The sequence below is a fragment of the Acipenser ruthenus genome, chromosome 14 (assembly GCF_902713425.1).
Source record: "Acipenser ruthenus chromosome 14, fAciRut3.2 maternal haplotype, whole genome shotgun sequence".
NCBI lineage: Eukaryota > Metazoa > Chordata > Actinopteri > Acipenseriformes > Acipenseridae > Acipenser > Acipenser ruthenus.
In genome coordinates, this window is record NC_081202.1 from 34711225 (window position 1) to 34726979 (window position 15755).

General features: G+C 38.8%; 1 protein-coding gene across 15 annotated transcripts in view; it reads right to left on the minus strand.

Moving 5' to 3' along the window:
* The window catches only part of LOC117419463 (ELKS/Rab6-interacting/CAST family member 1), a 357387-nt gene that overhangs the window by 61869 nt on the left and 279763 nt on the right, over positions 1-15755 (minus strand). For 11 of the 15 annotated variants that reach the window (XM_058986432.1, XM_058986434.1, XM_058986433.1 and 8 more), the window contains one exon: positions 12273-12368. In XM_058986432.1, coding sequence (XP_058842415.1) covers positions 12273-12368 — 96 coding nt within the window. Of the gene's footprint in view, positions 1-9879; positions 9948-12272; positions 12369-15755 lie in introns of all 15 variants that reach the window. The other 4 variants (XM_058986442.1, XM_058986443.1, XM_058986444.1 and 1 more) reach the window with 1 other exon arrangement.

The window sequence follows — 15755 nt, forward strand, 5'->3', positions numbered from 1 at the left end:
GAGCAGACATGCCATCTATTAATCATTAGCAAGCACGGGGGCAGAGGGTATCCCAATACTACCCCAAAATAAAATAAGGAGACTGTGTGGTCCAGTGGTTAAAGAAAAGGGCTTGTAACCAGAAGGTCCCCAGTTCAAATCCCACCTCAGCCACTGACTCATTGTGTGACCCTGAGCAAGTCACTTAACTTCCTTGTGCTCCGTCTTTCAGGTGAGACGTAGTTGTAAGTGACTCTGCAGCTGATGCATAGTTCACACACCCTAGTCTCTGTAAGTCGCCTTGGATAAAGGCATCTGCTAAATAAACAAATAAACAAAAAAACTAATAATAATAATAAAAATAATTAATAAATACTCCCTTCTATAACTATTAAACACTGAATGGTGCTGAATTTACAAACACCAAAATAAACTTAAAAAATTAAAATGACAAACATTTCAGCTAGAAGTTTAAAAAAAAAAAAAAAAAGATTTAAGACACTGAAAAAGACTTCTAGTCGAAAGGTTTGGTCAGTGAATTTTATTAAAAGTTTCTTTTAGCATTAGTATTACTTGCTGGTAGGTAGTTTATACCAATACAGTGGTATGCATATAATCACCTGGCCTTATTCTTCAGTAAAAACTGCTACAGTTGCTACAGCTTGAGACATATTGATTTGATTATCAGTCCAAGAACAACATCCAGCCTATCAGAGAGCAGTACCTGTAATAACTTGTTCTGTTGCTTCCTCGAATCATGTTGAGCGGTTTCTCATGTACCCTGTAACGTAATACTGTCTACTGATGCACGGTGTTCCCATTACCAAAGTTTATTACATTTTTACCAGACAATGATATTTAAGTAGTGTTTATCCTTGCCAGTTAACAGGCTCTGCAGGTTTCTTCCCACCCAGGAGGCACAATGGTTTCTGTTTGAAAGGACTGAGATACAGGCAGGAGGGCTTTGCAGAACTAAGTCATCTTAGTAATCTGACTTTAAACACATCCTTCAGGAATCCAATGCCAGGGACTAACTCTGTCTTGCGTTCGCATGGCAGTTTAGACTAGAGGACTAGGAGGTGTCTGGAACCTCAGGCTAAAAATAAAATATTCAACTGTACATCACTACACAATGCACTACAGTTATCTGCATGTGTGCTCCTGTGGTGGAATATAGATAATTCAGGAAAGCATTCTGCTCCAGCGTGCTTTCCCGAAAGCAATTTGGTACAATGAAATTTTGAGCACACACCAATGGCCGTTTTTACTTTCTGCTTTATATTTTCAAAAATCACATTATGTTGAGACTGCATCATGGAGGAATCTGATCAAATATAGCTAATATTTTTCCTATATCGTCTCCTGTTCCAAACAGAGAGGACAAATACATAATTCCTTTAAAATAATTGACGACTGCATTGTGAAAAACACGCACATTTACATGCCAAACTTATTCATTTGGCAGGAAGTGCCTGAACTTGGTACATTGTGGAGCCTGTAGTCCCTTTACAGAGACTTATATGCATTGATATATCAGTACTTGCACTGCAAGCATGTAAAGCAGTAAAACCAATCTTTGCACAAAACAAGGCTTGGCTGTAAAACAAGGCTTGGCTGTTTAATGATGGACCTGAATGTGATTGAGTCAGTATGATTAAAACACAACAGAAAAACAAACCGGAGATGAATAATACAGACTGTTAGTTGATGGCTTTTCTAAATGACTAGTAGTAAAGGCAGTTTGTTTGCATTATATAATTATGTCAACTTTACTATTATCTATGATTTTCAATGGTTTCAATTAAAGACATTAGTTGCCTTGTAGGTATTTACCTAAGAAAATAAAAAAGTAAGCAAATAAAAAACATACAAACAATACACATTTTTTAAAAGCTTTGAAAAATGTAAGTGCTTTGTTTCAAGATTTAAAATAATAAACACATTTCAAAAGACACACAACATGGACAGCAAGAAACAAACACACAAACTTTTACTGGAATAATGCAAAGCTATGACGTACTGTACTTAGCAAAATTAAATGTATGTCACTGACTCCCACCCACCCCGATAGCAGTTTACAGAACATAACCTCTTCAGTAACCCTGATCAACATCTGTACTAACAACATCTGGTCAAACTGAAAATGGCAGAAAAAGAAAACTGCCCTTAAAGATTTATACCAAGGTCAAATGCGGACAGAAAACAACAAGAAAATACAAACACGGTACGGAAAGCCTTTGCAGACATTCAGATAATTAAACTACACCTAACTAGCCTGACATCAGCAGGACCCCGCAAATTCATCACACTTCCCAGAGGCAATCCTGGCCAATTTTATACTGTGTGTCTGCAAGAAAGATGCCGCGGAATACCAACTTCTTTCTCTCAGAGGCATGGCAGGCAGTATAGACATGTTTTGCTCTCCACAACTACAAACCTGCAATGTACCTGTAGCTATACCGTTTAATGATTCTTATTTAACTATAAATTATGAAAAAAGAATTACAGGTTGCTGTAAAATCCAAGCAGCTTCACCAAAACTCAACAGAAATGTTCTGAAAGGGAAACTCTCTCTGAAAACAGACAGACGCTCATCACAATACTTTGTAGACAGTTAGGTAAATGTACTGCCTATTACTGTATCCAACACTTTGCGTTCTATGTATTTACTTGCCCACTGGTTCTTAGTGGTGGATGTTTCAGCGCTATCAACAGGTAAAATAATTGCCTTGGGGAGGGAAGAATAATTAAACAAAGGCAACAAAATCAAACAGTGATGATGATGATGATGATGATGATGATGAAGAAGCTGAAAGTGAGATTAAAGTGCCACCAACAATTAAACAAAAAAGAAAATGTTAATACAGCAATCAAATAAAAAAAGAAAAAACAAGGGAGTGTCTTACACAAATATTTGGATACAAACACAAAAATGACCAGTACGCAAGGTTTGAAAACAAACACAAATGTATATATACTTCTTCAGTTTGATCATATATTCTTTTTTTGTAATTAGTTTTTCTTAAAGATGGAAAGTCTTTTTCGCAGTCCATTTCCATTTGGCATGCCTTCCAGAACTGTATTGATTATTAGTCATTGCTGCTGCAGCGGATTGGACTGGCAGACATTAAGGCCAGCAAAGCAATCTCAAGGAGTAAGGTCATGGAGCAGGTGAAGTGATAATCTGTCTTATTTGCCATGTAATTTAAAGAGAAACCTGGTACGAGTGTGAAATGTCACGGGTATCTTTACTGATGTATTATTTTTCTTCAGAATCCCTTTGCATATTGTTTTCAGTTTTAGTCATCACATCCTAGGAACTTTGTTAAAACTCAGAAGTTAAAAGCACCCATGTGACCTCTTGTACGGCAGAGTGTAACCATTAAACTGCCCCCGCCTGCAACACTGCCCACAGTGAATGTAAGAAACACCATATTTTTTCTTTGTGGTATCTCTTCATTTTTTTTTATTTTTTTTTTTATAAATTTAGTCGTCGCCAATTATTTTTACCCCGGTTTTCACCCCAATTTAGCATGCCCAATTATTATCTGTATCCCTGGCTCACCGCTCGCAACCCCCCTGCCGACTCGGGAAACGGAGGCTGGAACACGCGTCCTCCGAAACGTGCTCCTTCCAAGCCGTCATTTTCCACAGCAACGCCACCAGACCTATAGTGCCGGAGGACAACACAGATCTGGCGGCTCCGCTGCAGAGCCACAGGCGCCCTATCGGCCACAGGGGTCGCTGATGCGCGGTGAGCCGTGGATTCCCCTGCCGACCTAAGCCCTCCCTACCCGGGCAGCGCTCAGCCAATTGTGCGCCGCCCCCTAGGAACTCTCGGTCACGGTCAGCTGTGACATAGCCTGGATTCGAACCTGCGATCTCCAGGCTATAGGGCACATCCAGCGAGGAGCGCCTTTACTGGATGCGCCACTCGGGAGCCTGTGGTATCTCTTCATGATTAAATAAATACATCTACACATGTGTTGCAAGGGGGACAGGTTAACAGTTACACTCTGGTGGACCAGCTGTACTTAAGAGAGAAGACATGTTTGAGAGCTATTTTGAGGCCACTGAGGTGTTTTAAATTTCTGAGTTTTAATTAAAGACACCAGGATGTGATGAGTGATACTGAAATAATTTACAAAGTGATATACCAAGTACCAAGTTGCTCTATAAGGTGGTTGAATAGATTTGTATTCATTCTTAGATTTCCAAAAAAAAATAGGTCACTTAAACGGTGGAAGAAATCAAAGATGTATTACTAGAGTTGGATTTTTGGATTCTTTGAGGAAACCAACAATAAGCAATAAGACAAGACAGAGGTTGAATTCCATTCTGGTAGCTAAAAGATTGATCATTTGGAATAATGCTTTTTTATTGAATATTATAATAAATATAATAATCTTGCTCATATCAGTTGATCCGGAAGAACTTACGTGAATTAGCTCAGAGGTTTGGATTGTAAGAGGTTTCATATTGAGAAATTCAAAGCAAAACAGACTAATACATTGCAGTGATAATTAACTTCTTGCAGTGTTTTCCTGCATACTCAAACACCCACCTAAATGTATAATTCACATTTTTTTTTCTCTCCTAAACACAGCTTTCTAACCTTTGAACAGCTGGTAATAAATATATTAGGTGCTGATCTGCTTCTTCCTAAAGCATCTTTTCGAAATGAACTTCCCTAATATTCTTTTACCAGGGAGTCACTTTCCAAGATTCCCAAGTGGGATGAGTCTGGAAGGCACTGTTCAAAAGTTTGTATAAAAAGAAAGCCTTGTGGTACCAAAGAGAAATTCTAACAATGGTGCTTCTTTCTCTATTATGGGAGGATCTGGAAAAACAGATTAAAAAAAGATTTTTTTCCATTTTTTTTTGGTGACCCACGCAGATGGATTTTTAATTTAAAGACCTTTAAAAGGCAGGGGGTTAGGGATGGTTTGGAGAAGTGAAACCCGCAAACAGCAATTCCAACCCTGGCACAGGCTTACAGGACATTAAATAAATATCCCCATTCCTCCCTACTTCTGGGTCAACCATGGTCCAAAAGACTATGTTTATACAATAATTGAAATATATAGCCTCCTGTAATGGAGGGTTTGAGTTATTTCTACAGGGTCTGATCCTGCCCTTCCCAGACAGTACAGCGGAAGTGCTAGAGTTACCACAATCATACCCAAAGTGACCCCTCCCCTCCTCCACATACATAGTGTGAGTGTGTGTGTGTGTGTGTGTGTGAGCGAGTGTGGAAGTTTGTGTGTGTGTGTGTGTGAGTGTGTGTGTGTGTGTGTGAGCGAGTGTGGAAGTTTGTGTGTGTGTGTGTGTGTGTGTGTGTGTGTGTGTGTGTGTGTTTGGGGGGGGGGGCGTGAATGTGTGTGTGTAGGTGCGTGAGTGGGTGTGTGTGTGTGTATGTGTGGATGCATGAGTGCGTGTGTGTGGTGTGTGTGTGTGTGTGTGTGTGTGTGTGTGTGTGTGTGTGTGTGTGTGTGTGTGTGTGTGTGTGTGTGTGTGGCAGGTTTATAGTGCTTGCTGGGTCAAAAAGGTCTCCACAAGGAAGGAAAGTGTGACACAACCTACCTTATGAGGACACAGGCCAAGTCCTTGTAGTGTTTAAACAGATATTAAACAATCATTATTGTTTTTTAAAACAAACTAAAAGTACCCAAATATTTTGTTTGTTGTTGGCTTTCACCCTGTGTTGAGTTTTGTTTAAAATATAGTGAGTCAATGGAAAGTCCTCATAAACACTATAAACGAACGTGTGTGTGCGTGTGTGTGGTGGAGGGGGTCTGGGTTTGGGTTTAGGAGGTGAAGCAGAGACGTGGTCAAAATTGCATCACCTTTAAATGTCTTTTTAATGCATTTTGACATTAGCTGGACACATTTCGTACTTGGTCTGAGGTGGGGTGACAGGGCTACTCATTTGCTGTTTCCCTGTGCACTGTAGTGTGTTTTGATTTATAAAACTATTTAATTGCATTGCCTTTGTGTGCTATAGTGTAGTTCTGGGCAGATACTAGACCTTTTAGAAAAGGTGGTGGCAGCTTGCATACTACCAGTTTAAATCCAGCACACGATTCCATAAATACAGTTGTAGTCAAAAGTTACACACCACAATGGAAATTTATAATTTCTAGAAATCTCTCGAAAAATCTTTTGTAGCAAAAGTTTTGCTTTTGTGGATGAGGAAAAAAAGTTACAAGAAATAGATGTCTACATTATTTATTTCAGCAATTTTTTTGCCCAAAAAAAATGCTAATTCAAAAGTATTCATACCCTTTGATGCTATGATAGGTGCTAGCAATTTCAATATGATAATGCAGAACCTAATTCTAGAAAAGTCTAGAAAATGCTGGATTGTAGGTGAACATTCTTAGAGAGTATAAAAGGGTTAGGCATTGGATGATTGCTGTCATTACAAATAAGTCAATATGAGAAAGTAAAGAGCTATCTGAAGACCTTATGCAGAAAATTATTTATTGTCATTAAGCTGGAGAAGGATACAAGAAAATTTCCAAGCATCTGAGTATCCCAATTTCAACATATTATCAAGAAGTACAAGACTCATGGTACTATCACAACACTCCCTCGGTCTGGAAGGAAGAAGGTTCTTTCACCAAGAACAAGTAGAAGAACTCTGAGGAAGGTTAATAACAATCCGAGATTCACTGCCAAAGATATTCAAAGTGAACTGAGTTGAGTATTGCATGGTGAAGGTCTCAATGGTCGCGTGCCAAGGAAAAAGCCACTCTTAGGAAAACGTCACAAGGACAATCATTTAGTTTGCAAAACAGCATTTGAATGATGGATACGAGTTCTGGTCAAAGGTTTTGTGGTGTGATGAAATAAAAATCGAGCTATTTAGTCATGCTGATAGTCGTTTCGTTTGGAGAAAGTCTGGTGAGGCGTACAAAGAAAAGAACACCATACCTATTGTCAAGCATGGAGGTGGTAATATGCTTCTATGGGGCTGTTTTTCCTCTAATGGCACAGGAAATTTAGTTACAGTACATGGTGGGGCTGCTACGATTAAATCGAAAATCGATTTTTCAATCGAATCCATTCCTCCTTATATACATCAATATAAATACTGGATAATCTATTCAATAATTACATTTTTGTAACGCACATAGTTAAAAACATTATTTAAGTTTATCAACAAAACTGCACCGAATCCTTGCTATTCACAGTATTTCTGCCATAGACAAGCAGTGGGCGTGCTCTTCTTTTCCTGCTCGTGTTAACTAGCATCTGATTTGCTGGTCCCATCCTACCAGCGAATCAGTTTGGAAAGTGTTTTGTAAGTACAACCCTCTGTGTACTGGCTGTATAAACAAACAAAATAAAAAGAAAGAAAGCGTGCCACCTGGTCCAGAGCAGGACGACAGGCTTGTATTCCTGGCAAACAGCCTGTAAATAAATTACACACATTGAAGAAAACTGACTGTATATACGTTTGAGTTTCAAAATGAGCTGTTATATAATGAATATATAACAATATTCAATGACTTTAAAACTAAATAAACAAACGATAGTGATGTTAAACGCAATTTTGGAGAAAGGATCAGCTAGCGGATATGCATGTTGTGGTAAGTATTATTATTATTATTATTATTATTATTATTATTATTATGTTTTAGACAGGTATTTCCATTGTGTGTTTTACAGATAGTGAAGGTTAGGGGGTACAGTATTAACAAGATGCAATGTGTGATGCTGCAGCTGTCATTGAACAGTTTTCATAAACTTGTGTCTAGTTTATATAGATTACATTCCAAAGTACTGTAATCTGTTTGGAATAAATATTTTAGTAACACTCCTGTAGTATGTTAAACTTGCTTTAGGCTTGTTGCGAATGTTGTGGTTTTTTATCTTTTTCTCCTGATGCTACCAAGGCGTAATTACCCCTCACATTCAATTGTTGTGCACAAGCTTTTACTTCACTGCAATGATATTAAAATATTGTTGTGGGAAGAGGAATGCACCGAAAATGTATGGTACAATCATCGACATTTACTCGAACAATTATATTTTGTGTGCCCAATTAATCGATTGCTATTTTGAGGCTTAACTGACAACCCTAACACATGGTAAAATGGATTCCATAGCATAACAAAAGACACTGGCCAAACACCTGAAATGCTCCACTACAAAACTTGGTTTAAAGAGCAACTGGACATTTCTTCAACACAATAACAACCCAAAGCACACATCAAAATCTACTTCAGAATGGTTAAAGGTTCTGGAATGGCCTAGTCAAAGTTCCGATCTAAATCCGATTGAGAATCTTTGGTATGAGTTGAAGAAGGCTGTGCACAAGAGAAGTCCTTGGAATTTGAATGAACTGGAAAAATGCTGCGTTGAAGAATGGTCAAAAATCACTAAGGAATCATGCCAAAAGCTAATTGGCAAATATCCTAATCGTTTAAAAGAGGTTATTATTGCTGAAGGTGCCTCAACTAGATATTAATTTCATTTTCCTTGTCAGGGTATGAATGCTTTTGAATTAGCATTTTTTGAGTTTTGCAAAACAAATTGCTGAAATAAATAATTGTAACTTTTTTCTTCATCACCAAAACTTTTGCTACAAAAGATTTTTCCTAAAATTATTTGTTTTTGAGAAATGTCTAAAAAGTTCCATTGGGGTATGTAAACTTTTGACTACAACTGTATATATGACTTAAGAACATAAGAAAGTTTACAAACGAGAGGAGGCCATTCAGCCCATTTTGCTCGTTTGGTTGTTAGTAGCTTATTGATCCCAGAATCTCATCAAGCAGCTTCTTGAAGGATCCCGGGTGTCAGCTTCAACAACATTACTGGGGAGTTGGTTCCAGACCCTCACAATTCTCTGTGTAAAAAAGTGCCTCCGATTTTTTGTTCTGAATGCCCCTTTATCTAATCTCCATTTGTGACCCCTCGTCCTTGTTTCTTTTTTTAGGTCAAAAAAGTCCCCTGGGTCAACATTGTCTATACCTTTTAGAATTTTGAATGCTTGAATCAGATCACCGCGTAGTCTTCTTTGTTCAAGACTGAATAGATTCAATTCTTTTAGCCTGTCTGCATACGACATTCCTTTTAAACCAGGGATAATTCTGGTTGCTCTTCTTTGCACTCTTTCTAGAGCAGCAATATCCTTTTTGTAACGAGACTTATAGACTTGCTGACTATGAGACCAGGGCTAGAGACTTTACACTGGCTGAACTGTTTTAATTAGTTTTTTGACTAAATCAATTAAATTAATTCCTGCCTTGCCCATTATGTTATGGAGTAATGAGATTATATGATGACATATATACACAGTATGCAAGCCCAGTTTTGAAAACTGCTCTGTACACTCATTGTGTGGGGTACGAGAGTAATGATGAAGATTCTTATTCAGCTAAGCATACAATCTTAGCATCTATTTTATATCAATTCTCTGATTTCTGTGTAGATGTATTCTCAGCAGGGTGTTTTTCTTATCAGGTTTGTGCGTAACTCAATTTTTGAACATCAATTTTAAGGTGCTTGTTTACTTTATTATTTGATAAAAAGTCAAATAGCGACAAGTAATCCATGAGACCTTCTTTATTAGATCCATGATGAACCCTGGCCCTTAACTTTGATTAGAGTAAAGTAATACAAGTGTTCTCAATGGTGAAGCTTGTTGGATATAGTGTATATGCAATTTGATTTCAAACCTTGTCCAAAATGCAACAATAAAAAAAAGCAGTGTTCACAAACTTCTGATCACAACAGGATTTAAATGGTGAAATGAGCAAACACAATGCCACGGCTGCAAAATTCGAAAATGAAACAACAATTAAAAAAGATGCAAGTGATTGGTGGGGGAAAAAATCAATACAAATTAGTTTGTTTTTGGCTTGCTTTGTTCTGTAAAAAGGTGCTCACCCTTCGGAACAAAATGGCTGCTTGTGAGAGCATCTGATTGGCTATGCCCAAATGCCCTCCTCATCATCCTATTGGTTGAGAGATGGCAAGGTTTTGCCCAGTGCAGCATGGGATTGAAACAAGAGTTGGTTAGTGTTATACACAGGTAATGAAGTATTAAGAAAGAATCAATGAAGCTGCAGTATTCCTATTAAGAAGATTAATCAGCAATATTAATCTGTAAGATTGATGGAAATTTGTGTGACGCTATTTGTGGTAAATTTAGAATGTCCAATTACGCCCCCTCACTGCAGCAAATTCCCATAACAGCTCAGAAGATCTGAAAGTCAGTGGGCATCCTCCAATCCCATGACCAAGCCAATTGCCTCTTTACAGCCAGGAGTTCAAGAGCGGATGTCAGATTGCTACTGGCCTGTGGAGGATGAAGGCCAGCCCTGCAGGTGTCTGCTTGAGCACAATGGGTGCCTGGCCAGTACAGTCTGCTGCAGCGCGGTGAGGAGTCCTGCTGTTTTTAACCTTTATAAACTATGGGTGCATCAGAGCCAATCCCCAGTGGAGATCATCATCTTTGCACAGCCAGGACACAAACCTGTGCTCCCCTGACTGTATAGCTCTGCCTGCACACCACATGGCCATGCCTTTACCAGATGAACCACCCAGGGAGCCGTGAGTCTCTATTAAAACACTCAGAAGGCTGGCTTTATTCTAGGCGTGTTGTTTTCTGAAAAGGAAGCAGACTGTGTTGCAGACAGGCACTACAAACGTCACCCAGCCTGCTGCATATTCATTACACAACCAAAAACCACATTTATAAATAGGGAATGGTTAAGGGATACTGCAGCTTAAAATATTCACAAACTAACTGTTTTAAAGCAGAATATGATGCAAAAGGCAGTCAAATGATAAGCAGTTAACTTGTTAAGGAGTTTGCCAATTTCAATTCGAACTAGGTCAGACGGAAAATACCTAAAAAACTTAAAGAATGGCTCATTCTACTGCCTTCATTTGTCTTGGAAAAAGAAAAGAAAAAATGACGCGACTCCAGTCCTCTGGTAAAATCGAGAAATTCAGAAGTGACCCAACAGGCACAAACTTGGAAACAAGAACCGTATAAAGCACCTGTCAGGCACTCGTAAAATGAAATGGTTGTCAGAATCATGCACGTTGAATTTCTGAAGTTGTGCGTTTCTCCCTGTGTGTTGTGAAGGTCTCTGGTCTGTTGTTATGGAGTTCCTGTCTGTGATTCCTATACACTGTTGTGTATTGAGAGACACAGGATGTATATAACTCAATGCACATTTGAAACAAATACTTTACTAGCTTAACAATTTGAAAAGAACAAAGTCAACACAGGGTTGTTGATGATAATGTTGGTGCTGTAATTAAGATGATGTAAATCTTGCAAATTTCAGGGACAGGCTGCATTACATAATGAGGAACACATTATAGACTTTGGTATACAATATACTATGGAGTTAGGTTAGTATACAAGGAATGTAACCCAATGTCAGTGCGAGCTATACAAAGTGTATGCATTATATTTAGAAAATGACAGTACTAAACCTGAAAGAGCAAGTATGGAGTTTCCGAAAAATATAGTGTTACACGTCCCCAGGTGTTGCTACAACTGTTTAAGTAACGTACCTGTAATATTTCATTTCATTGTTAACATCCTGACATCTATTTACACTTAGAACTTTAAAGTCTTTTTCAAAGCTCTTTTCAAAATGATTTAGAGGACAGTTCCCAAACCCAGAGTGGACATTTTGAAAAGAGCCTTGAAACAGACTTTAAAGTTAAGTGTAAAAAGTTGTCAAGATCTTAACAATGAAAAAAAAAAAAATACAGGTACATTACTTAAACATTTGTAGCAATATGTGGGGACGTACAACGCTATATTTTTTGTAATCCCGCTACTTACTCTTTAATGTAGTGTCTTAGAAAATCTTCTGAAGTGTTAGTGAAACCTCTGGTCTTTTACAACCTTGTCATGAGTTACCGTTGCAGCCTCTTCCACAGATATGCAGACCAATCTGTTCTGAGGAGAATACTTTGGGAGCAGTTATGCGGGTTGTGTTACAGTATGTACACAGAGGAGACGGCTACAGTAAGTCGAGAGAACGTTCTAAAATATACACTGTTTTTGATGATGCTTCCTAAAGAAGCACCGTTTCTGGCATCTCATGAAAGCTCATTCAATCCTGCAGGTGTATTTGTAAGTGGTGTCGGGTAAAAGAGAAAGGGAGCGTTCCTTCTGCCCAGGAATCAATAGCCAATCCACCAAGTGCACAATGAAAGGGTTTGGAGAGGTGGCTGGGAAGTAAGGCACTCGAGCGAGTTTCCCAGGCTGGAAGCTGGGCTGACTGAGGTAATAAAGACTGAGACAGCCTCACCTGGTCTGGGGAGGGCTTGTGGTTCGTCTGGTCAGAATGGCTTTTCAGGTGGTCGTCCTCGTAGTTATCAGCCATCAGTTTCATCCGGTTCTGTGTCTGGAAGGTAGAAAGAGAGAGAGAGAGAGAGAAAGAGAAATTTATTTGGGTGAATTTATTGAACTATAGTGTGTCTAGTATAGAAGTATCTTGATTTGATTAATTACAGTTGTAAATATTGCATTAGTTTACATTTTGTAAGTCATTGTTAAGATTTTTAGGATCAAAATATGAACTGTTACAACATTTTTTATGAGTAATGCAAAAGGGTGTTGAAATAGGAGGCTGTGTGGTCCAGTGGTTAAAGAAAAAGGCTTGTAACCAAGAGGTCCCTGGTTCAAATCCCACCTCAGCCACTGACTCATTGTGTGACCCTGAGCAAGTCACTTAACCTCCTTGTGCTCCGTCTTTCGGGTGAGACGTAATTGTAAGTGACTCTGCAGCTGATGCATAGTTCACACACCCTAGTCTCTGTAAGTCGCCTTGGATAAAGGCATCTGCTAAATAAACAAATAATAATAATAATAATACATGGTCGCAAACTTATGATCAGTGCCCTGCACCGCGCTGATCGATACTGGATCCACCGTCACCCTGGTCAGACCCGACATCTTCCAAAGGGCTGGCAAGACCAGCCGGGCTAAAGTAGCACCTACACAGGTGCAACTGCAGACACAGATATATTTGCTCTAGCATGCAGTGCATTGTAAACCCCAAGACATTACATAATATTCCTCTCTTATTTAGTGATCCATTTTTTAAATGTTTTCTTGGGTTATTAAAATAGAGAACTGTTACCATTTATTTCAATACAGTACAATGAGTTTACCAAACAATGCATTACAAATAAAAGCAGTGTAAATGATTTCAGACAAAACCTATACAACTGGAACCTATACCTGCACATTAAATTTATAAAAATGACTCTCTGTTGTGTTTTTTGATTCTTTTTTCTCACACATGAATCACACAAACACACACACGGACACACACTCACCGAATCACACAATACTTTGGAGTATTTTTTTTAAAATGTTATTAGGATGTTTTTTTTAAATTTATTTTAAAGGACGGCGAAGGAATAACAAAAAAAAACCCTACAGAACTAAAATACGCAGTTCGCGTCGTTTGTGGTGTGCAGTAGATTTTTTTTCTCTCTCCATACTAGTCCGGAATGCATTGGTCCCTAAAGAGGTGAATTTCGCGGTGACCCCTCAGTGTCACAATTTTTGCGAAATCGCGAATTAGGTAGATCCCTTCTTTAACCTGTTCTGCAGTATAAAGGGTTACTGTAACAAGGGAGCACTGTACTATGCTTTTGCCCATTTTTACCATGTGTTTGAACACACCTTACATTCGTTTCCAGTAATTCATCATGCCTGCCTGTGCTATCCCGTGTTTCCTATACCCTTTGCTATGCATTACTTTACTTGCTGTACTGCAGTAACCCTTTAATTCAGTAGCCCAGTCTCCACATCAGAAGGAACCCCTGTAGAATTATCATGCTCAAGCCCTGAGTGTCTTGATCTCTGCATTCTTCTGCGACTGTAAAAAAAAAAAACAATAAAAACAAGACAGGCTGAATACAAGAGCTATCTGACCGCTAACTTCCTCAGGACATTAATCACGGTGAGGATCTAATAACAATCTTTATAAAGGGGGTTGGAACCCAGAAGTAAATCAGATGTAAACAGAAATTCAGCTCACCCCATCTCACCTACATTGTGGCCCAACTGAACTCCTGGTTCAGAAGAGGGTTTTGGAACATGATTAAAACAATGTGCGTGGAGTTTTATTAAAATAGCCCAGTCACATTAGTCGACACAGTGGAGGGCCAAATGAAGTACTGTCGACGTTTAAATCCAAAATGTGAAAGCTCCTAACTGAAAAACCTGAAACTTTTATTATTCAAGCCTCAATTAAATATTTCACTTAATCAGCGAATTGTGTTTGGAACTTTTGGATTTGGGATTTGAAAGTCAAATGCACAAATCGTAAACCAAAACTCGAAATCCCAAAACCTGAGAGTTAAATACTCAAAATACAGTATGTTCACATGGTGATTAAATGACTGACAAACGCTTCATTGGGCCTGGCATAATAAAAGTCATGGCGATCAATACATGATAAAAAAAAAAAAAAAAGTATTAGTAAAATAGTTTAATATGGTAAGATAAAGAGATATTGGAGCGGTGCACTTAGCACAGCTGCTCTCTACCGGGCAGCAGTGTTTGACGACTTCAAGGAGAAAAGGGGATGAGCCAGGAACAAACTGGCTGCAAATCTTGTGAACCGCATGGGACAGTGAACCTCCCTGACCCGCCACACTCACTGCAGGCCCGTTTCTCGGCTGAGTCAACTCAACACTGTTTGACTCCAGGACTTCATGAGTGTGTTCACAATGATCTGTGATGACTGCTGTTTATTTAGTCAACGAGTTATGCTGTTACAGTACTATCAAGATGAACTTCAGACATACCTTAAAAGGGGGTTTTGAGAACACGGCAATAAAACCATACGGTCTGGATATCTCTTCCCCGCGAACAGTAAGAACGCATTTTGACTTTACATTTCTTCTACTGCAGTTTTAATTAAAATGATGTGCATTTGTAATATACATTTCTGTCTATCTATCTATCTATATATCTATCTATCTATCTACCTATCTATCTATCTATCTATCTAGATGTGGAATAATGTCTTGCAACTAATGTAAATACAAAGTTTAATCTATACCAGGCAAGTGGTTGCTACGATACAGCCTTCAATAACTCAGACAATAAGCTGTCAGTAGCATAAATAAGTCGGCTAACTTCTAGCAACAAATGTTCATGCAAAGTTACAGGAGAGTGGTTCCTGAGATCCATAAAAAGTAGGTCCCTAGTAGGTAACTATGTCCTGGTACCTTTACTAAGTAATGTCCTGATATATCCGCTGGAAAAGTGGATATATCAGGAATCACGTGGCACGCGAAACGGATTTACGAGCACCTCCTTTCATCAGGGATAACAAAGCATTAGCAATCTGATTAATGAAAGGGACTATTTACTGCTGTGCTGATGTCTTCATTCTTCTGTTGTATTTCTTTCTCCACTAGGCCAGATTAATATAAATGTGATGGTTGATCTCCTCTGTTTGGATTTCTCTTCTTTTGAAATGAAACACCGTAGCTAATAATTTGAATGACTAGCCCCAGCTAGTCTGCATACAGTGCCCACTGGGAGAGCTTTAGCAAAAACGACTTATGCAGGAATACAAGGACGAATTAACATTAATCTCATCATGACTTTAATAAATAGCCAGCGGCTGGAAGAGGACGGCTAACAAGAGTTCCAGGCAACGAGGGGTGCAGTGTGGGGAACATTTTCTTTGTTGCATAGAGGAGGAGAATCCCATGCCCAGCAGACAGGCAGCCTGTATAACCTGGTGCACTGGAGTGGGAATGGG